At 50.4% G+C, this 23,133-nt stretch overlaps 2 protein-coding genes across 3 annotated transcripts in view; both read right to left on the reverse strand.

Annotated features, from left to right (window-relative positions):
* SYN1 (synapsin I) overlaps nucleotides 1-9,373 on the reverse strand; it is a 43,778-nt gene extending 34,405 nt beyond the window's left edge. For both annotated transcript variants that reach the window (XM_058535747.1, XM_058535748.1), the window contains exon 1: nucleotides 8,874-9,373. In XM_058535747.1, coding sequence (XP_058391730.1) covers nucleotides 8,874-9,250 — 377 coding nt within the window. In that variant the 5' untranslated portion in view covers nucleotides 9,251-9,373. The remainder of the gene's footprint in view (nucleotides 1-8,873) is intronic.
* A 3,920-nt stretch (nucleotides 9,374-13,293) lies between these two features.
* CFP (complement factor properdin) lies at nucleotides 13,294-19,979 on the reverse strand. The gene is made up of 9 exons (XM_058535757.1): nucleotides 19,360-19,979; nucleotides 19,126-19,276; nucleotides 17,488-17,663; nucleotides 16,837-17,007; nucleotides 16,507-16,698; nucleotides 16,141-16,314; nucleotides 15,699-15,890; nucleotides 15,430-15,541; nucleotides 13,294-13,973 (listed from the first exon to the last, which is right to left on the reverse strand). The coding sequence occupies exons 1-9, from the start codon at nucleotides 19,433-19,435 to the stop codon at nucleotides 13,817-13,819; spliced, it is 1,401 nt and encodes a 466-aa protein (XP_058391740.1). The 5' UTR covers nucleotides 19,436-19,979; the 3' UTR covers nucleotides 13,294-13,816.
* Nucleotides 19,980-23,133: the final 3,154 nt, after the last annotated feature.

Here is a 23,133-nt window from a genome sequence, read left to right on the forward strand (position 1 = left end):
AACAGTAGGCTAGAGAAGTCAAACTACAAAGAAGATTCTAACGGCATTCTGCAGCTAAGTCATCCAGAAGCCAGCAGGCAATGAAGAGCCATCATCGGTGGGAGGTGAAGCACAGATAGCTCCTGACATGCTGTAGCAACACAAAGCGTTCTGCAGCAGGTCTGGGCTGTGGTGCAAGCAGGATGCCACTTAGGCCATATGATCTGGCAGATCCTACGATACCGAAGGTGTCAGTAGTGGAAAAAGACGCAGTGAGTTTATTCTCCTGAGGGGGAGAATCACAGTGCAGGCTCTTGGGGTTTTGGAGCAGCAGTAACTTTTACTGACGGTGGATTGTAACGAGATATTGGCGGAAGGGAATGCACTTGATACTTGAGAGGTGTGAGGGAAATGGCAACCAGACTTGGGGCACTATTTGCTAAACGCCATTGATTATCTGAAGAAAGATTTGACAACCTCAGGGTGAAAAATCACCAACTCAAGGCAAAATGCGAAAGCCAGAGGACCTCCTTGGCTGCATCTAAGGAAACCTTAATCTCCTACAACCAGAGGGCAGATAGAGGGGAGGACCAGGCTTAGGACTTAATTGTAAGTGTAGCAGAGCTTCAGAGAAGGTTGAATTCTCAGGCCAAGCACATCTCCTAGGCCATTCTCAGGGCCCCAATGGGACAGAAATGGAACCCTGAGACTTGGGATGGGGATGTCTGGGAAGATGCATGTAACACCTTGAACTTACAGATTCACCTGAACCCACCGGATCTATAGAAGTAGCCACTCCTCCTTGTTAGAATATAGACCTTCCTTCTGCTTGAAGATAATGCAGAGGCCTCTAATGAAGCAGGTTCCTTATAAGACAATTCTTGCCCCTTTCAGAATCCACCCCCTCTCCTTTCTCGGCAACCAGATGAATAACCAGGGTCAAATCCTAGCACAAGCTGACTGGAGAGGCCCTAAGCTTATAAAGGAATGAGAGGAACAATATGCAGAAGCTGAAGAATCTGGGTAACATGTATTGACAGGAACTGGGAAAGTATGCATGAGTATGGATCCTGAGGACAATGGATCAAGGGGATGGAACACGATGTAGGAGCACTCTCCCTGGACACAGAACTTAAATCCCTGTCAAAGACTCTAGGAGATGTTGCTGAACCACTGCTAGGATGATTTGTGGAAGCTTGGAGAAAACAATGGCCCACACCAAGTGAAGCAGAAACGCCAGAACTTCCATGGCAGATTGTGAAAGAAAGGATCAAAGGGCTCAGAGAAGCAGACATGTTAGAGTAGATATACTACTTAAGTGTGGAAAACCCACCATCTGACTATGCTCTATAGGAGGGCCCAGAAGATATACCCAACTTGCAAAATCAATAAGGAATATGCTGGTGAGAGTGGCACCAGCCGTGTTGAGAAGCACAGTAGTGGTAAGGTAATAAATGAAGTCCTGGCCCAGGTCCTGCTCACCGTGGGTCCAGTGGGTCCACAGATCCACCCAGTGGTCACTTCCCCAGCTCACAAATGCATAATTGGAATGGACATATCTATAGTTGTCAGAACCGCAACATGGGTTCTTTGTCCTGTGGGGTAAGAGCTATTGTAGTGGGGAAGTCCAAATGGAAGCCTCTGAAACTATATTCCCCTCCCCTGATCAAAACAGTAAATCAAAGACAATATTATATCTATCCTAGGGGTGATGGTGGAAATCAGTGCCACTCTGAAAGATCTAAAGGACTCAAGGGTGTTAGTTCCATCATATCTCCACTGAATTAACCGGTTTGGCCCCTGAGGAGGCTGGATGAATCCTGGAGAATGCTTGTAGACTACTGCAAGCTCAACCAAGTAGTAGCCCTGATTGAAGCTGCTGTACTGGACATGCTGTCATTGCCAGAACAGATTGAAAGACCTCAGGTACGGCAGGTGGCCACTGATTCAGTGAATCAGAAGAGAATCAGAAGCAGTTCACACCCACATGGGACTGACAACAATATTCGTTGATAGTCTTGCCATAGGGCTATCTTATCTTTCTCACTCTGTGTCATCATATAGTCCAAAGGGACCTGGACCATCTGGACATCCCACACAATATCACACTGAACTGCTATATTGATTTCATCATATTGATTGGGCAAGATGAGCAAGAGATGGTTAGCACATTGCCTTCATAAGACATATGTACTTCAGAGCGTGGGAGGTAAACCCTACAAAGACTCAAGGGCCTGCCATGTTAGTAAAATTTTGGGGGATCTAGTGGTCCAAGGCATACCAGGTCAGCCCCTCCAAAGAATAGGGCAAAGCATTACATCTTGCACCTCCCACCATGAAGAAAAAAGCACACCTGGTGGGCCTCTTCAAGTTCTGGGGGCAGCTTATTCCACACCTGGAAATACTGCTCTGACCCATATTTCAGGTGACACATAAGGCTGCCATCCCTGAGTGGGCGCCAGGGCAGAAAAGGGCTCTGTAGCAGGTCCAGGCTGTGGTGCAAGCAGTCCTGCCACTCAGGCCATATGATCTGGCAGAGCCTATGATGATGGAGGTTACAGTAGTGGGAAAAGATGCAGTGTGGAGCTTATGGGAAGCCTGAGTGGGAGGCCTTTGGGGTTCTGGAGCAAGGCCATGCCATCTGTAGCAGAGAATTACATGCCTTTTGAGAAACAAATCCCGCTGCAATACTGGGCCCTGATAGAGACAGAATGCTTGACCATGGGGCACCAAATGACCATGCATCCAGAAGTGCCCATTATGAGCTAGGTCCTGCCAGGCCTGCCAAATAATAAAGCCAGATGGGTCCAGCAGGACCAAGCAGGATCAAGCAAGCTACCTGGGCAGGTAACCCAGATGCCCGTCATCCACAGTTGCGCTAGCGTCTCCCTCAGCTCACTAAGGGGACTTCTTACAACCAGCAGATGAAGGAAGAAAAAGCTGAAGGTTGGTTCACAAATAGGTTGGCTTGGTATGTGGGTGGAAGCCAAAAATGGACAGCAGCTGCACTAGAGCCCCACTCGGAGTGGCCTTGAAAACAGGGGCAGAGCTCCCAATGGGCAGAGCTTTGGGCTGTGCACCTGGTCATCTACTTTGTGGGGAAAGAGAAGTGGCCCAAGATTAGAAAAAATATTCACTGATGGGCAGTAGTGAATGGCTTGGCTGATTAGTCAGAGGCCTTGAAGAAAAAACATTGGAAGATTAGGACAAGGGGTTCTCAGACACAGAAATGTTGGTGGACATATGGGAGTGGGCAAAAAGTGAGAAGTGAAGATCTGTTTTGTGTGTTAACACCCACCAGACAGCATCCACCATGGAAGTGGCACTAAGCAACCAGGTAGACAGAATGAGTCAGCCAGATGATGTCAGCCAGCCTCTCAAATCAGCCACCCCAGTGCTAGCAGATGGGCACATGAATGAAGTGGCAAGAGTAGCAGAGATAGAGGCTATTTGTGGGGTCTACAGATTTATTGCTGAATGTCCAATCTGCCAGCAACAGAGACCAAAACTGAGTCCCTGACATGGCACCATCCCTCAAGAAGACCGACCAGCCACTTCATGGCAAGCTGACTACACTGGGGCCCTTCCACCCTGGAAAGAGTAATGATTCATCTTGACTGGAATATTCTATATATGGGTTTGCCTTTCCTGACTGCAAGAGCATAGCCAGCATCACCATCCAAGGGCTTGCACAATGTTTGATCCACCAGTATGGGATCCCACATAACACTGCATCAAACTGAAGGACACACTACAGCAAAGGAGGTGAAAAGTGGGCCCAGGACCGTGGAATCAACTGATGACATTATATACCACACCACCCAGAAGCTGCTGGCCTGATAGAACGAAGGAACAATCAGACCCCAGCTTGGAGGTGATACCGTGCAAGAATGGAGCACCATCCTCTAAACACGGTGTACACTCTAAATCAATGACTGTTGTTTGTGCTGTGTTCCTAATAGGTAGAATCCATGGGTCTCAGAACTCAGAGGTGAAAGTAGGAGTGGCACAGCTTACCATCAATCCCAGTGATGCACTTTTGGAATGTGTGCTTCCTGTTCCCTCAGGGCTCTGAAAGGTTAGAGGTCCTGGTTCACCAAGGGGAACACTGCTACCAGGGGACACAGCAAGAATCCCATTACATTCTAAGCTTTGACTGCTACCTGGACACTTCAGGTTTCGCAAGCCAATGGACATGAAAAGGAGTCACTGCCTTGGCAGAGGTATGCGACCCTGATCATGAGGAGGAGGTAGGGGTGCTGTTACACAGTGGGGGCAGGGAGGAATATGTTTGGCACCCAGGTGATCTGCTTGGGCATCTGTTGGTACTCCTTGCTCAACTTTGATGGCAAATGGACAAGTACTACAGCCACAGCCTGAGGAGAGCCTCGGGACCAAGGGCTCAGAGATTCCTCAAGGATGAGGGAAAGGATCACTCACCAGGTAAGCCACTGAGACCAAGAGACGTGCCAGCTGAGGGTGAGGGGAATCCAGAAGGTATAGGAGAGGAAGGAGACTGCATATCATTTATTTATGCCACATTATCAACTGCAGTGGAGGCTGTAGTTCATCCCACTACCTGTTCTTGCAAGTTTCCCTCAGAAAACAAGATCAATTACAATCCTGGAAATGCTATTCCCAGATGGGATGAACTTACTCTAAGGAGCAAGTGAATCTGAGCAGTACAGGGGGTGGACTGTGTGCTCCACCCAGATCCTCACCACCCCCCTTCTTCAGGTCTTCACATTTGTCCCCCAGCTTCTGGGGATATCTGTTGCTGAAGGCTCATAGTGCTGTCCCTCCCTGGAAATTGCCTTCCCCAAGATCATGCCTCTCCCCAGGGAGCAGCATGAGGCCAATGATGGACCGATGCAGGAACACAAAAGCCTGGACACCCCACCTCCATTGGGACACCTCTGAAGGGGCATCCCAGCTCCAGAGCTTCCCAGATGACTGGCTGGGGCCTCTGTTGTGGCTGCATCAGAACTCAACCTTTCCCTCTGCCAAATCCTGCTTCTCCCACTCCTCCCCCGCAACAGGTGTTGTTCCCAAGAACTGTCCCCAATAAATCTGCATGCAAATCTCAGAGCCTCAGGGTCTGCTTCCAGGGGAGTCTAAGAAAAGAAGCCAGAAGAAAAAATATAGTTTATATAACCTACTATACACATATTTACATAATAACCTACCCTATATATGTAATATATATTATGTAAGACACATATGTTATACAGAAAATATAATATAGTATGTCTAATATAATATATTGTATATTACATATTATGTGTAGATGTATCTAGAATGTATAGTAGAATGTATATAAGTATACATATGTTGGAATAAAAGTTTCAGTAAATAATTACCTTTACTATGTGCAATGGGGTCTGATATTTCCTGTTCTATTTTTTTCCATTTCATGAAGAAAAACATACACATATATATTATATACTATAAACCCATTGTAGAACAAATGTATTATATAGCATATGTCACATATAATATATGGTTTACATTATTGATTATATTTCTTATTAGAGTAACAGTTTCACTAAATAATAATTCCACTTACTATGTGCAATACACTCTGTTATTTTCTATTTTCATTTCTCCTACTTTATGAAGAAAATGAAATGCTGGTCACAAGTCGATAGGTGACGCACAGTTTGAAAAACACTGGACTAAATTATCTCTAAAAAGGGGAGATGAGTCTTAACTCAGAGTTTGCAACTTTAAACCACGGTGGACTCAAGACCCAGGAAGGCATGAGAGTGGTGAGGTTTGGTGGGAAAGGCGTCAGACTGTGCAATCCATTACCGAGTTTGCACAACTTCTCCTTTATTCCAGGCTGAAACCTCTAAAGCTTGCATGCTTCTGAATGCCTGCAAGTTGGTGATGCAGAGGTCTCTGTTCCCCACACGGAGCCTGGTGTCCATAGGCTCTCTCCCTTTATCCATCCCACCCCAGCTATAGTAGACACTAAATAAATATTTGCTAGATTGCCTGGAAGAAAAGACTGGAGCAGCTGCTGGGATAAAGGGAGGCTTCTGGGATGTATAAGTGGAAAGGAAGAATCTTTCACTGAATTCAGCAAGTGCTCAATAAATGCTTGCTGGACAAGTTAGAAGAAAAAATGGAAAACACTGGACTTGTGATTATGGAAAGGGGAAGGGTCTTGTCAGTATTCAGTAGATAATTAATAAATGCTTGATGGAACGAAGGAAAAAGCAGCAAAGAACCTGCCTGGAGGGTCGGAGTGGAGAAGGGCAGTCGAAAGGAGAGTGGTTACCAATATAGAGCAGGGGCCTCATTAAGGTTAGTTGACTTCAATGGAGCAAATTTAGCCAGCAAGATGGTATCTGTGTGAATGGGTGTTGGTGAAGGAATTGCAGCATGTGTTCAATACATGCTTTATGGGTTTATGGAGAAAAGAGTACAGGAGCCTGCTGCAGGGATGGGAATGTGGTTGTTTGAGATTAATAAATGCTTTTTGGATTAATTGGGCCGGAAAGGGCAGTTGGGAAAATGGCTACTAAGTGGGGAAGGGGACCTAGCCAAAATACAGTAGGTGCACATTATGAGCTTTCAGGACTGTGTAGTGTGAAAGGCAGGATGGAGATTGCTGAAGGGGGATTTAGGGCTACAAGAAGGGGAGGAGAAGAGGCATTGAATACGGGGTCTTAGTAGTATATAATAAGTGCTCATTAAATGATTGTGGGGCTGAATGGAGGAAAAGGTATAGAGAAGCCAGCTAGTGGTTGGGATTAGAAGAAAGTGGAACTGAAGGAGGGTTCCTCCTACTATATAGTAGTGCTTAATAAATGCCTCCCACACTCTGACACATGGAAAGTATGCAATACATATCTGTAGAACGAATAAATGGCTCTAAATAGAGAGAAGGGCTGCTGGGTAAGGGCTCCTCGGGGGAGAGGTGATCTAACCAGTACAGAGCTGGTACTCAATAAATTTAGGCTGAAGTAGACCCCTGGAGAGAGAGCTCTTGAGACAGGGGCAGGAACTTCCAGACTTGGAAAGAGGAAGTTGAGAATGGCTCTTTATAGTAACTGGTGCTCAATAAGTGTTTACTGGTTTAAATAGAAGAAAGGCCCTTTGAGGTATGTACTTAAGATTGGGAGAGGGAATCCTACGGATACTGAAGGGAGTGGGGAAGGGGTAACCCTTGTAAATTGGGCTCTGGATTTATCAAAGGAAAGGACCCTGGGGAGAGGCTTTATGATTAGCACAGGTTCTCCTACGGGTAATGCAGGGGAGTGTACCCCCTACATACAACAGGTACTGCATACATGCTCACTGGATCCACTGGAAGAAAAGGACTTTCGAGAGGAGGTATGAACATAGAGCATACAGAAGGCACTCCATAAATGCTCACAGGAGCTATTGGAGGAAAAGACCTTTAGGAGAAGGTGATTAGAACTGAGCACCTGGCAGACAATGAATAAATGCTCACTGGATCCATTAAAAGAAAAGGTATTTGGGGGGGGGGCTAGGGATGGGCATACAATCACTGGATCCACTGGAGGAAAAGTCTTTTGGGGAAGAGGAATGGGGATGCAGAAATTGATTTATGTAAACTTCTAATTCACCATCCACAGGAGGAAAGGCTTTTGTGGAGAAGGCACAGAATTAGGCACACAGCAGGTGCTGCACAAATTCTTCAAGGAGTGATTAAAAACAAAAGGTCTTTGGAAAGAGGGATTGAAGTGGTGCACACAGCAAGTGCTAGATATCTGATCATTGTATTAAATGGAGGCAAAGGCCTTTATGGACAGGGTCTAAAGTTGGGTCATGCAGAAGGTGCTCAATACATGCGGACTGAAGCCACTGGAGGAAAAGGTATTTGGGAAAGGGTTTGGGGATGGGGTAAACACCAGGCACTCAATAAATGCTTGCTGAATACATTAGAGGAACGAACCTCTAAAGAAGGGTCACAGAGTGCGAAGGTGATAAATGCTAGGTGAGTCCACCAAAGGAAAGGTCTTTGAAAAAGTAGTTGAGAACGAGGGATAAAGGAGGCATTCAATAAACGCTTTCTAGATCCATCGTAGGAAAACGATTTTGGGGAGAGTCTGAAGATGAGTCACACACTGAAGGTTCAAAAAATGCTCAAGGAACTCATTTGAGGAAAATGATGTTTGAGAAAGGGGCTTGGGGATGGGGCATACATCAGGCACTTAATAAATGCATCCTACATCCTTTGGAGAAATAGGCCTTGGAGAGGGGGCCCAGAGTTGGAGCATATAGAGGGCATTCAATAGAGGTTCACAGGATCCATTAAAGGCAACACTTTTGGTGAGAAGCTGGGGTGGGATACACAACAGGCACTCAATCAATGTTCACTAAATAGTTTAAAAGGTCTTTGAGGAGAGGGTTGGGGTGGGGCACATAGCACACTCCCGATACATGCTCACAAGATCTATTAGAGAGAAAGCCTTAGGGCAAGAGTTGAGGGGGACAAGACACGTATCAAGCTCTCAGTGAATGTTCACAAAATTCATGGCTCCCTGATGAGGCACACTGCAGGTACTTGATAAATGCTCACAAGATCCATTAGAGGACAAGGGCTTTGGGGCGAGGGTTGGGGGGGCAGGGCACATTAGGCTCTCGAATGCTCACAGGATATATCGAAGGATATATTTGGGAAGGAGGTACACAGCAGGCGCCCGATAACTGCTCCTTGTATGGATCAAGAAGGCCCGGGGTGGGGGGGGGGTCGGGGGTCGGGGGGGGGCACACAGGAAGCGCCCAGCATAATAATTTAAAGGAAAAGGGTTTGGGCATGGGGGCCAGGTGCCTTGCACACAAGCAGTGCTCAATAATTGCTCGTCACGAACTATCTGGGAACCCAGGCTCACGGGAAGACATCCGCAGCAGTGGCTTACCAGTCAGTGTGGGGCTCGTCGATGACCAGCAGCACCCTGGCGGCGGCGCCCCCACGGCCTGCGCCCCCAGAACCGCCGCCCACCTGCTCGCTGAAGGTAGCGGCCGCGGCCGCTGTGGTCTGCTTAACCGCGTTGGACAGAGACGAGAAGAAGCCACCACCCCCTGAGGACCCGGGGCTAGGGGCGGCAGGAGAGGCCACGGGGGCGGCCGTGGAGGCCCTCTCAGCAGTGGCGGTCGCGGGACCGGGCGTGGCTCCGGGGCTGGGGGCAGCAGGCGGCGGCGGGGGTGGCTGCGGGCGCTGCAGGTCTGTCATGTACCCATTTGGCAGATTGGCCATGAAGTTGCTGTCCGACAGGCGGCGCCGCAGGTAGTTCATGGCTGCGGCGCGGGGCAGGGGGTCCTAGGAGCAGTCTGGCCAGGAACCGCGGGGGCAGACCGCGCTGGGCCCAGGAGCACCTCTGCGCTCTCAGGCACGACGCGACTCTGCCGCTGCCCGCTGCAGACTGAAGCAGCGCTGAGTCGCTGCCGCCGCAGCGCGGATGGTCGCGCCTGTGCCCCCCTATCTCGCGCCTCGCATGGTGCAGTCCAGCTGGGCTGGCGGCGGCACGGATGCGACCAAGGCGACCGGGAAGGGGAGTTTGGAGAGGAACGGAGAGTGACGTCAGCGCGCCTTCAGTGCCGGGCGGCGGTGGCGCACGCCGGCAGGCGGGGGCGAAGGTGCTGTCCGCGGTACTGAAGGCGGCAGTGCGCACGCGCCACGCCGCATCCTGTTTCCCCTCCCCCAACTCCGACTGGGGATGCGCAATTTGAGGAGTGGGGGCGGGGTGAGGGTTTGTCGGGAGGGTCGAGGTGGGTGGTCAGGTAAGCCTCCCCACCCCGCCTCATCCTGGTCTTCACACTCACTCGCACCCACAGGGAGGACCCTCCGCTGATACTCGGTTTCCAGTGTTGATGTTAACCACAGAAGGCATTTGGGGGAGTGGGAATGGAGGCACAGCCGGAGACAGAAAAGTAGAGAAATAACCCCCTCAGGAGAGGGGTGGGGGTCACGCGCAGTAGCCCGCAGGGAGATGAGTCTCCCACGTCTACACAGGCTTAGCTAGGCAGGGAGAAGGGTGCGGGGGCGACGTAGACAGCATTAGACAGGCGGAGGTGGACATTTGGGCAGGGTACACACCCTTGCCCTCGTGGTGAGGGGCCTGGAGGCACACAGGGAATGTCGCATACGTGGAGATACATATAGACACATACAAAAGTAAGGAAACACGAGGAGGCATGGACAGAGAACACACACTGATTTAGGTGTCTATACAGACACACGCAAGCCCAGGGTAACACATATAGACATGCATGCATACATGCATATATATGCACATACACACACACACAGACACCACACCGACACACAGAGACCCAGGGAAACTCACACGAGCATGCACACCCAGACAAAACACATACCCACAGACAATCATGAACAAACCTAGATCTGCCAGACACATTCCATGAAGCTCTAGCCCTGATGTGTGCCCATCTCTCCCCCTCTACACACACACACTTGGTCTATACACTCCCATCCCTCTGCCCTGGACACAGCCAAATACCACGATAACCACTTGGCATCATCAGCGCCCATGGCCGTCTCTCCCTGCACCAGAGAACCTTCCACAGATAGAGGCAGATCCATCCTAGGGTATGCACACAGTAGGTACAAAATAATGTTTGCCACATGAGCAAATGACCTTTATAGTCTGGGCAGAGGTGAGCTATGAAAGCCATCCTGTCAGCTCCTATAAGATTCTGACTACAATGAAAGTACAAATCCATTTAAAAACAAACATTTGTTGACTTACCCAATGCTTAACTAAGCTGTTTACATGTATTGTCTCATCCAAACCTCACAACAATACTATGGGGTGGGTAATATCACTTCCTTTTTACTGATGAAGGAATCCAAGAACTCCAATTCATTCCCAAAGGGTCATGTTCACTTTGTGATCCATACTTTTTTTTTTTTTTTTAAGAATGCATCAGAAAGAGGTGCCAGTGTGGCTGGAACAAAGTGAGCAAGGGGCATTGTGGCAAGAGATGGGGTCAGAGAGGTTAGCAGGGACCAGATGGAGCAGGGCCTTGCAGGCCATAGTGAGTGATGATGGTGGACCAAGTGAGGCGGAAGAAGATATGGCAAGAAGTAGGCAGATTTGGAGTCTCGTCTGCCTGCAGGATTTTCAGATGAATCATCCACTTATTCATTTGTTCATTCTTCATTCATTAAATCATTGGCCTGTTTAAACAAGGTAGTAATGGTGTGGGGTCTGGAGTCAGAGTGCCTGGGTTCAAACTGGACCTCCACTATACCCCTGGGAAAGTGACGTAAATCCTCTGAGACTTGGTTTCGTCATCTGTAAAAATGATCACCTAACCTGCCTCGAAGAGGGGGGAGACAACCTCTGTATCTTTGCATGTGCTGTGACTTCTGCCAGGAATGTCCTTTCCTTCTCTCTCTCAAGGATAATCTTTGGCCAAGGTCTCCAGGAAATCGCCTCCTCCAGGACTCAGATTCCATCACTTCTTCCCCTAGGCTCCCACAGTCCTCAAGTCAAATACTTCCAAACCATTCTCTACTCCATCCTCCATCCCAGCCAGCTTCAGTCCCACCTCCAGGCCTTTGCTTTGGCTGTTCCTTCCGCCTTTCTCCTGGAGGCCCTCTCTGGCATTCCATATCCCAGTGGTCCCCAGATGGGAAACTCCCCATGATTCGGGTATTTTTCAACATTTCGAAGTATGTGCTCCCCAGTGTTTTGCTCAGTAACTGAAGCAAACAAGCTGTGCTGGACCCATGGTGCCCCCTCTGGGGGACAGGAGCAGCTGCAGGTCTACAGACCTTTCTGGCTCCTAGTGGCACTCCTCAGGAATCTGTCTCCAGGCTGCCTCTTCCCAGGGGCCCCATTCCCAGGTTCCTAGTACTTGTGGCCCCCAGCGTCATTCCCTTTCTCCAGGTGGCTCAATTTCCAGAAATGAAATTTTTATAGATCGTTTAGCAGAGGAAGGAAGATTCCCCCCAGGAGTATCTCAACACCCCGAGGCAGAGGTAAGGCTCCTCTGCACTGTCTCCATCTTCTCTAGCAGGAATGAGCATACAGAAGGGGATCCAAGAATGATTTTTTGTTGTGCATTGGTGAGCAATGACTCTGAAACAGACACCCCTGAGTATGTTAATAATCAGTATTATACTCATGTTTATAACTCACACGCATACATATCCATGCCACCTTAATGTGCATGCATGCACACACGCACACTCCTATAACTCAGACAGTGTTATGGTGCACACACGGTTGTAACTTCACACGCACTCCACATACACTCAATACATCCTTAATTCTTGCACAGACCCATAGGTCTGCATATCACACATACACAAAGATATGTGCCTCATAATGCGCACATACAGGCAAATTTCCACTTTCTTGTAAACACATACCTCTCTCACACTCCGTAGTAGCAAACAGAACCCATCACTTTGGCTCATTCCTCCCAAGATGACCAAACATTCACTGACTTCGTCTTCACCTCGACACATCAACTGACCCATTTTACAGAAGGGGAAATGGACCCAGAGAAGTGAGCACCCTGACCCCAGGTGTCACAAGTCTCCTATCCCAGCCTTCCCACACAGAGGTGTCCCTCCACTCACATCACAAAGTCCTAAACTCTGCTCCTGACATGGTGCTTCAGAAACGTGTGGCCCACTACCTTTCTGTGCCTCTGTTTACTCCTTGGTAAAATGAGGATAATACTGACCCTCATAGGTTCGTTGCGTATTAAATGAATTCATGCTATGGAAAAGTCTGAAAACACTACCAGGCACACAGCAAGTACTCTCTAAGTATTAGCTATTACCATAATTATGATGATCTTTATGATTTGTCTCATCACAAGGGACCCAGCATTCAGTAAGTGCTAATCAGTGCTAAATGAATGAGCAAATGCTAAGAACATTAGTGTCTGGGTTTGTTCCCTTCACTGTGGTGACACGTACTCTCTGACACCTCTTCTTCCCTATCCCCCATGATGTCCAGCGCTATTGTTAGTATACAGTAGGCGTTGATAACTGTTGAATAAATGTTCAAACTAAAGGATCTCTTATCCTGAGTCTGTTTTCTCGCTCAAATGTCCTGTCTACCAGCCCTCCTCCACCCCAGATGCCCAGACTTCGCTCTAGTATACAGTAGACGCTAATAAGTGTTTAATGAATGAACAAATACTAAAGGAATCTGTGTCTGGATTTGTCTCGGGGGTTCCTCCTGGCAAATGCTAACTCTAGCTTCTCTTTGCCCACCCCCCCAAGCTCAGAGCACCTCGCAGGCACTTCCTCTGTCCGCCCCCCGCCTCGTGGAACTATTTGTCGCCGCTAATTGCGGCATTGGAGCTGGGTTGTTGGGAGTGGGTGGGTGCAGGTGTTCTCGCGGTGGAGCGCCAACCCCAGCCACCCCTCTGCTGCGGTTCAACGCCGATAGACGCGGAATCCGCGGGCCGAGAGGCTCCGGCAGCTGGGAACCCGGGGAACTTCAGGAGGTGGGGAGATGGATAACAAGCAAGCCAGCCAATCAGCAAGTGCCTGCCAGGGAGAGTGGCGAATCAGGAAACCTGTAACGCGGAGCTCTGCAGAGGGACGTGCTGGGCGCCCTGGGCACTGCGCGGGTGGGTAGCAGGCACAGACTTTGGGACTCCGGCAGCGGCGAAGGAACGGATACTCGCCATCACTCCTGTCAAACTGTGGCCACAGCGGAAAATACTGTTTCCCACAACAGGCCACCGCGACTTGGCCCGTTCTGTGCCCTTTGGCCTAGAAGATGTTAACGTCCCATTCCTGGGGCAGAGATTGGTTTATTGAGGTCTGAGAGGTCAGGGGGTCAGAGTGGAAGAGAGGTGTTAGAGCTTCTTATTCCTCAGGGTCTTTGCAGGCAGGCGCGTGTAGACATGGCCGTTTCTCTTCCACCACCAACTTCTGCCCCTGCAGCATCTCACACTGTGCCCATGGTTTCCCCCAGAAGGTCACGTTCTTCTCACCCTGACCTTCGACCATGGTAATCGTGGGCCTGGGGAGTTAGGGAGGGAATGGAGGGGAGAAGCTCAGGGAAGGCAAGCATGCATTCAACAAACTCTAACTGAGTACCACTGTGTGCCCAACACTGTGTTTTAGCTGTGAGTTATTGGGCAATTTCTTTATCTTCCCCGTGCCTCAGTTTCCCTCATCTGAAAAATGGGAATAATAATACCCACCTCACTGGGCTGACTGAGGATAAATGAGTTAATTCAGGTAAAGTGCTCAGAGTGGTGTCTGGTACACAGTAAGTGGCCAATAAATGCTGGTAATTGTTACTTGTTGACATGAGCTACCTTCTCTTACCTCCAAAACCCTTTACATCTCTCCCCATTGCCCCCTGGAAAAAACCCAAATGCCTTGCCTTGACATTCAAGGCCTTGCTGTTGGGCCCAAATCCCTGCCCCAAGCCAATCTCTCTCTCTCCTCCACTTTATCCAGACTCAGTCCCATGCCCAGAATGGTCTTTGCCTGGGTTATTTCTCCCACAAGGCAAGCCCTCCATTCACTCCCATCCCAATTTCAATCAGTCCTTTCTCCAGTCATTCCCTCCCTCTGTCAGGTCCTTCGTGCCTCCATTCAACACCCCTAACTCATCTTCAGGACCCACTCTAAACCCCACAGCCAGAGACCACCTCCCAGATGGCAGGGCTTCCAGGAGTGGGGAACTGCCTCCTTAATCTAGGAGTTTGATGTATGTGGAAATAAGGGCGGGATGAGTGAGTGTTTTAACCACCTCCAACACCTGGGCCACCCTGGCCACTGGGAAACACTTTGGGGGGGTGGATCACCTGTGTCTAGGACTCTGCTCACACAGTCTTGATGCCAAGAATGCCTTTCCCAGCCCCTTCCTGCCAGGGGAGGCCCAATCAGTTTCCTGGACCTAGGTTGAGGAGGCAGTCTCTTTTCCATGCATCGACTGTTCCTCATATGCCTTCTGTCAGGGCCTTGCCAACCTGCATCCTTTGGGGGATCCATGGGATCTGGGTTCTGTGTGTCTGCAACTATTGCCAAAAAGGCCTTTGAGTCCCTGGGGGCAGTGAGATGTTAAGTGAGACATTGAGTCACCCGTGGAGGCATGGGCAACTGAAGGAATGAGTAAGTGAATGGAGGCATGAGTGACTGAGTGACTGAATGAGCAAATCAAAGCCTGGGTACCTGAGAGCAGAGCAAACGGACACAGGAAGGACTGAGTGAATGGGAGAATGGCTGAGTGACTGACTGACTGATTGAAGGGCACAGAGGCTACTAATTCTCCCTTCAGTATCTTCTTTCTCAGCATCTTCTTTCGTTTTCCCCTCCTTCCTGCAGCTGGGAGATGGTACTTGGCAAGGCAGGCACCTGAGACCCAGTGGTGGAAGCCCTGGTTGGGGGAGCCCACTCTCCCACTGTTACTGCTGACGTATCGCTATCATGACCCCCTCCTAGGCATACTTGGGCCCCTCACTCACGCGAACTTGGGGAGTGAGGCCGTGCAGAGGCGCTGGCGGGTGCGGATGGGGTTGGGTCCACACGGGGGCATGCACAGCCCCCAGGTACTCCACTCCGACCATGAGCCTTTCCCTGCAATGAGGGGAGGGGGTTCTCGAGTCAGAATGAGAATTCTCAGTGGGGTGGTGAGAGAGAGGCTGCAGGGACATGGGATCCACATCAGAGACTCAGAAACCCCTGTCCCCCATGGGCTGCACCCCCTGACAGCGCGGTCTGTGGGGGCACTCACAGAGGCAGCGCTGGATGTTGTAGCAGTGCCGGATATCCTGTTGTTCCCCGACACATCGCTGGCCATCAAACTTGCGGCCCTTGCAGCTCCTTGAGCGTGCCTGCTGGCCCGGGATTTCCTCACAGCTGATGGATTTCATGTTCCGGCGGACACAGGGGCTCCACTCCCCCCAGGGTCCCCACTCTCCGTTCACTGCAGAGACAGGGGTAGCAGGGTCTCGCACCGAAGAAGGGAGCCAGCGAGGGGGTTCAGAGGAAGGAATGAGGGCTGGGGGAGGGAGTGGGGGTGATCAGATGTGCGAATGGGGGATCAGAGGTGGAACCGAAGCATCAGGGCCAGGAATGGAGGAATTGGAGGCAGAAACAAGGCAGCAGCAACAGGGACTGGGCAGCAGAGAGGGTGGGGTCTTAGGCATGGAAATGGTGCATCTTGAGGTGCTGACCAGGGCAGGGCACGGCCGAGTTGCAGACATGGGTCCGGATGGCATCACCGGCACAGGAGGGGCCCCCATGCTGGGGCACAGGGCGATCACATGTCCGTCGTTCCTGGGTCTGGCCCAGGCCACAGGTCACAGAACAGGGGCTCACAGGGCTCCATGGCCCCCAGCCACCAGCCACTGTTGGGGGCGGATAGGAGTGAGGAGAAAGGCCACCTCAATCTCCCCCCCTCAGCCCCTAGACCCTTGAGGCAGACTGCGCCCAAGTGAAGAGCCCCATGGTCACACGGTGTAAGATCTCTATCCCCTGAAATGGCAGAACATCTGTGCCCGAATCAAGAGCAGAGTGTCAGAGGCCTCATCCTGGTGTACCTGGGCAGGGTGGCAGGCCGGTGCAGGCCCGCTGCTCGTGGGCTGGCCCTGGGCAAGGCTTCCCGGGAGGTTGCGTGGAGGGCGCAGGTGCAGAACACGTGCGGCTTCGTCTCTCCATAGGTGCGCTGGCTTCACTGCGGCAGGAGCCCGAGCAGGGGCCCCAGGAGCCCCAAGCAGCCCAGGCCCCGTGTGCTGTGGTGGGGTGGGGGTGAGAAAATGCCAAGTGTGATCATGCATGCTGAAGTCCTCCCACCCTGGCAGTTCCCTGCTGTAACCAGGAGACCCACCCTGGGTGCCTGCCATCAGTGCCCTGGGGTTGCCCTCACTCACTGGGGCAGACTTGATGGGTGTCACAGATCACTGACTCCTGTGCCTCTCCTGGGCAGTGGCCCCCACACTTGGGGATGGGGCGATCACATGCTCGACGACGGGTCCGGGTCCCTTTGGAGCAGGTAACAGAGCAAGGCGCCCAGGGCCCCCAGTCGGACCAGCCACCTATCTCTGTGGAAGAGAAGAGAGGGGGACAGGATGGAGGTGGGGCTGTCATTCAGGAGTCCTTGCTTCCTCATGAACCCTACATAAGTCAATCCTGTTTCCATATCCTCTGCCACACTTGGCCCACCATCATTGCTCATCTGGACTATTGCAGTAGCCTTCACACCGGTCCCCCTGCTTCACCCCTCACCACATGCAGGCTGTCCTCCTCCTGACAGCGAGAGAGATCTGTCACAACCCAAGTCAGATCACGGTTCTCCTCTGCCCACAGCCCACACCCCTCAGAATAAAAGCCAACATCCTCACCATGGCCCACAGGGATCAGGCCCCCTCTGACTTCACCTCCCACCACTCTCCTCCAGCCACACCAGCCTCCTCCTTAGTACCTCATGAATCAGGCACAGTCCCACCCTAAGGGCCTCTGTCCTGATCATTCCCAGTGCTGGCTAATGGGCAGTGCTTGTCCACTTTGCTGATCCTCCTCACCAGGACAGCATGGCTGTTCCTCACAGGCTTGCAGCTGCCACTCGAGGGTTCCAGGTGCCACCTTCTCAGAGCACTGCCCGCCCCAGCCTATGCAGCGCCGGTGCCGCAGCTGGGAGCCCTCAGCACAGGTAACTGAGCAGGGGGCCCACGCAGACCACGGTGACCATCGTGGGTACCTGCAAAGAAGAGCATGTCTCCCATCCTGGCACGAGCTGACAAGGATGGTGTACAGCATTGCACGGTGTGGGCAGGCCCAGGCACGGGTGTGGGATAAATGTATGTGGAATAGATTGATGAGAGCACCTACCTCTTAGGGATGTTGGGGGATTGAATGGGAAGAGGTGGGTACACAATAAGTGCTTAATAAATGCCATTTACCTTCATGATCAGGGATCTAAAGTTACCCTTTGAAGACCCCCAAGGACACTGCCAGGCATGCAGTAAGCAAATGTAAGGACTAGGGATCCAGAACAGCTGTCAGAAACCCACCAGGCCACCATTGTGGACGGTAGCAGGCAAACAGGAAGTGCTTAATAAATAGGAGCCATCATCCCAATGAGCTCAGAGACCCTGTCAGAAATACCCCAGATCTATTCCCAACTCCCTGCACAGCATAACGCTAAATAGATGTGAACTGTTGACAGGACCAGGGGCCCAGAACTGCCTTCGCAAATCCCCGAGCTCCCCATCCCCATGGTGTATCTAGACTATACAGTAAGCAGCTAAAAATATGTCTGGCAGGAGCCAGCCCCGCGGCGTAGCGGTTAGGTTCGCGCACTCCGCTTTGGTGGCCTGGGGTTTGCAGGTTCAGATCCCAGGCGCAGACCTACGCACTGCTTATCAAGCCATGCTCTGGCGGCGTCCCATATAAAGTAGAGGAAGATGGGAAGATGGGCACGGATGTTAGCCCAGGGCCAAACTTCCTCAGCAAAAAGAGGAGGTTTGGCAACAGATGTTAGCTCAGGGCTAACCTTCCTCACAAAAAAAAAAAATGTCTGGCATACAGTAAAGGCTCAATGCATGTAAGCTGGTGTCATGATTAGGAGACTAGAGCTACCCTCAGAAATCCTCCAGCTACCCTCGACCTCTGCAATGCATCTGGTGTGCCAGAAGTCCTCAATGAATGTGAAGTGTCATCATAATTAGGGGCCTGGAGCTGCCCTCAGAATTCCCCAAACTCCCACCCCCACAGTGCATCTGTATACAGTAAGCACTCAATATGAGCTGTCATCACAATTAGGAGACTTGAGTTACCTTCAGAAATACCTGAGCTGCACCCCACCCACAATGCTTCCAGTATGCAGGAAGTGCTCAATAAATGTAAACCATGGCAGTGGTTCTCAGCCAGGGGTGATTTTGCTCCCAGGGGACATTCGGCAATGTCTGGAGAAATTTTGGTTGTTGCAACTGGCAGGGGCAGTTGCTACTGGCATCTAGTGGGAGGGATGCTATGAAATACCCCGCGATGCACAGGTCAGCCTCCCACAACAAAGAATTTTCTGGCCCCAATTATCAATAGAACCGAGGCTGAGAAATCCCGAGCTATGGTCATATTCAGGGCCTTGGAGCCACCCTTGGAAAACCCAGAGAAGGAATGAGCCCAGTTCTGCCTCCCCACAACCCCAGGCTCCCCCTAACCTGCATGCCTGACAGAGCTTCCTGCCGGGCTCCTGGAAGGCATAGGCAGCGTTGAGACAGCAGTCTTCCACACTAACACCTCCCCCCAGGAGGCCCTTGCACTTGCCTGAGGATTCCTCATACTGGGTGAAGCAGAGTACGGGGTCTGAGCCTGTAACATGGCGGGGGGGGGCATGGTCAGGAGTGTGGTGGGCCCGGGCACCTCGGGGCCCAGCTGGGTCCTCCCCCACTCACCTGTGGCTGGCAGAGTGAGAAGCAGCAGCAGCAGAGGCAGCAGCAGCAACCGAGGGGCCTGCGCCAGGGCAGGCATGCTGAGCCCTGCACCCTGCAGCTCCGCCAGAGAGGAGGCCTGGCTTTCTGCAGGCTGACCGGCTCCCAGAGTCAGCGGGAAAGAGGAACCATGGGCAGGAGGAACTGGGAGGGCGAAGGGCAGCACGGGGGAGGGGAGGGCATCATGCAGGTCTCTTCAGCTCCAACCTTTCCCCTGTCACCTCTCCTCTGAGCCTCCTCCTCTACTCTCCCCTTCCTACTTCCTGTCTCGCTCTTGATCCTGTTTTGTTTGTCACTGTATCCCCAGCACCCCAGGCCCTGCCCAGCAACCCTTTAGCACTCAATCAATGCTCCTTGGACAAATTCTCACTGAGGGGAAATGTAGCATAGGAGTTTGGAGCAAGATGAGCTTCCTAGCTGTGTGACCTTAGGCAAGTCACTTGAACTTCTCTGAGCCTGTTTCTCCACCTCTAAGATGCATAATCTCCACCCCAACGACAGGGTCAACCTCACAGGGGCATTGAACAAGGGTGAAATGAGTGTGGCGTGCTCAGTATGCCTCCTCACGGGGTGGAGCAGGCATTGAGGTAATTGCTTCATCCCCCATCCTGACTTGCCCACTGCCTTGCCCTCCTCTTTCCTGAAAGCGAGGTTTCCTGTGGTCAGCATGGGGAAGGGAGGTCAGCACAAGGGAAGTGAGAAGGGGAAGTGGCAAGAGTGTGGGGAGGATTCAGGAGGAGTGAGTTGGGGATATCCACTGTCCCAGGGGCCCAGCCGGGGACACCTTCAGGGCCTGGGGAGGGGTGGTTGGCAGGGAACTGGCTTGGCCATGTTCCATCAGAGTAACTTGGGTAGGTGACACCTCCCTCCCTGAACTTACATCATAGGGTTTGTTGCAAAGATTGGGAGTAAAGATTTTAAAAAGTCCTTAGCACAGTGCCTGGCATACAGTACATGCTCTGTGTTTGTTACATAAATTTATTCAATATTTATTGGGCACCCATCGGGTGCCAGATGCTGTTCTTAGCATTGGACGGAACAGAGAACAAGACGGCCAAAAATCCTGGCCCTCAAAGGGCTTGCGCTCTGAAAGTGGAGACAGACAATAACTGTCACCTCCCTCACAGAGGTTGTCCCTAGCTACCCTTTATGTACGGCACCCCTGTCGCTCTCTAGGTCAGTGGCTCTCACATCTTAGCATACATCAGAATCATCTGGAAGGTTTCTTAAATCACAGATTGCTGGGCCCCACCCCCGTTTCTGATTCTATAAGTCTGTGGTGGGGCTCAAGAATGTGCACTTCTTTTGGGCCGGCCCCGTGGCTTAGCGGCTAAGTGTGCGCGCTCCGCTGCTGGCGGCCCAGGTTCGGATCCCGGGCGTGCACCGACGCACCGCTTCTCCAGCCATGCTGAGGCTGCGTCCCACATACAGCAACTAGAAGGATGTGCAACTATGACATACAACCATCTACTGGGGCTTTGGGGGAAAAATAAAAAATAAATAAAATTATAAAAAAAAAAAAAAAGAATGTGCACTTCTAACAGGCTCCCAGGTGACACGGAAGCTGCTGGTCTGGGGACCACACTTTAAGAACCATCATTCTAGTCCCTGACCCCTCTTTTTCTTTGTAGGTCTCATCTACAAAAACTATTCTACATGCTCCTTATTTTACTGTTAATAATTAATTCCTCTTCAGCTCATTTTCCATGCAGGTAAAACTGAGTTCCACGACCCCCTCTTTTTTTTTTCATAAGCCCTAATGAGTGAAACTCTAGAGCCTGCTTTAAAAACAGAAAGCTTTTTAACAAAAAGGAGTCTAAGAAAGTTAGGAAGGCAAGGTCTCATTTCTCTTGCATTCATGGAGGGAGAAATACCATTCTGCAAATTAAAGTAAAAGAATTTGATTTGGTCAGGTGTTAAAACAGAACTTTCTCAAGAACATTGGTCTTGTTTTATGGGTGATAAGGCGTGTTGACATTCATATCCATTACAGACGTACTCTGTTTCCTGATAATATAGCCTGTCTTTGCAAGTGTGCTTTGAACAAAAGGGTCTTGTTAAGATTCTAAGACTTCAGACATCAGTGCTGCGTTATCCTGTGAAAACAAACTCCCAAGAAACCTGTAATTCTGGTTGGTTGCTTTATCTATCACCCGTTGCCCAGGTAATAATGCTATAATCGATATTTCCTTTGTTCCTAAACTGTATAAATACTCATAGGATTCCTGTGGAAGAGGACTGTCGGCGTTTTCATCTGCTCCCACACGTTTGGGCAATAAAACGACTCTGCAGATTTCTTATTTAAACAAAGAGTGAGAGAGTCTTGTCTCATGTAATTATTGCACCACCACCTGACATGATGTATTTGTTTCTTGTCCAACGTCTTCACTAAAATACCAGCTCTAAAGGCAGGGGTTTCTGTCTGGTTTGTTAACCACTGTGTCTGCAGGGCTCAGCAAACATCTGCTGAATGACTAAATAAACGAAGTAAACAAAACTTAGAGATTCTGGGTAAGTGCTAACAGGAACAGTCTGGGTTGGAGGTAAAAATGTGGGCGTCACCAGGGGAGTCGGGTCTCAGGTGCCAGGACTGGGGCAGACTGCCTGAAGGGGGCTTGTGAGAAGAGGGAAGGGAACCCCAGGCAAAGCCCCGGGGAACTTCAGCATTTCAAGTTTTGGAGAACTGGGAGAAGCCAGCCCAGGGGATTGAGGAGGAGGGATCTGTGGAGGAAGAGAACAAACAGAAGAGGGCTCTCCCCTAGGCCTGGCACATTCCATTCGTGGTCTCTCATACAGTCTCATTTGGTCTCAGTCATTTTCCTTCACTTTTTAAAAAACATAGTTACACACATAGTTCTGGATTTCCAGCCTCAACTATAGTCTGTTACAAACAGGCTCATATACATACTCGATCACACAGCCTCTCAGACATCCTCAGCCACTCACTCAGGGAGTCATTGATTCCCAGTCTTACTATCGTCTCCTACTAACACTCTCTCTCTCTCTCTCTCTCTCTCTCTCTCTCTCTCTCTCTCTCTCTCTCTCACACACACACACACACACACACACACACACACAATCACGTCTCATAGGCTGTCTCATTCGGCAAATATCACCACGATTTACTTTTACCAGTTTTTCACGTGCACACAAACCAGTCACACCTTTTGATAAGATGTTTCAACCATTCACACAGGCCATAATTTTCTCACATCCACAAATAGTCACTGATTTACAGCCACTAGTCTCTCATGAAGTTTCTTGTACACATACAAAATCTTCTCTCGCACCTCTTCACAATCAAGCCCCTATTTCACACACCCACAGTCCGATTATAGCTGAGTTGCACACACAAACACAATCACAATACCTCAGACATTGTCCTAGTCACCACCTAGTCTCACACTTCTCAAGCAGTTTCTAACATACCCAGTCCTTTATTTACAGCCTTTAATCAAGTCCCACGCGAAGAGTTTTACACATACTCACACAATCACTTTTACAGATACTGTCTCAGTCACCCATTCGGTGTCACAGTCACTTTCCCTCAGTCAGCTTCTGACATGTGTAGTCACTAATTCACAATCACTACTAGGCTCTCATTAAGTCTCACACACACAGTCTCTCAGGGCCTATCTCAGTTATTCACATCATCTTCTTCTTCATACAGTCAGCTTATCACGTACACTCAAACACAATTACAGCCTTGCTGGTTTCTCCCACACACCAATCACATGG

The sequence above is a fragment of the Diceros bicornis genome, chromosome X (genome assembly GCF_020826845.1).
Source record: "Diceros bicornis minor isolate mBicDic1 chromosome X, mDicBic1.mat.cur, whole genome shotgun sequence".
Lineage (NCBI taxonomy): Eukaryota > Metazoa > Chordata > Mammalia > Perissodactyla > Rhinocerotidae > Diceros > Diceros bicornis.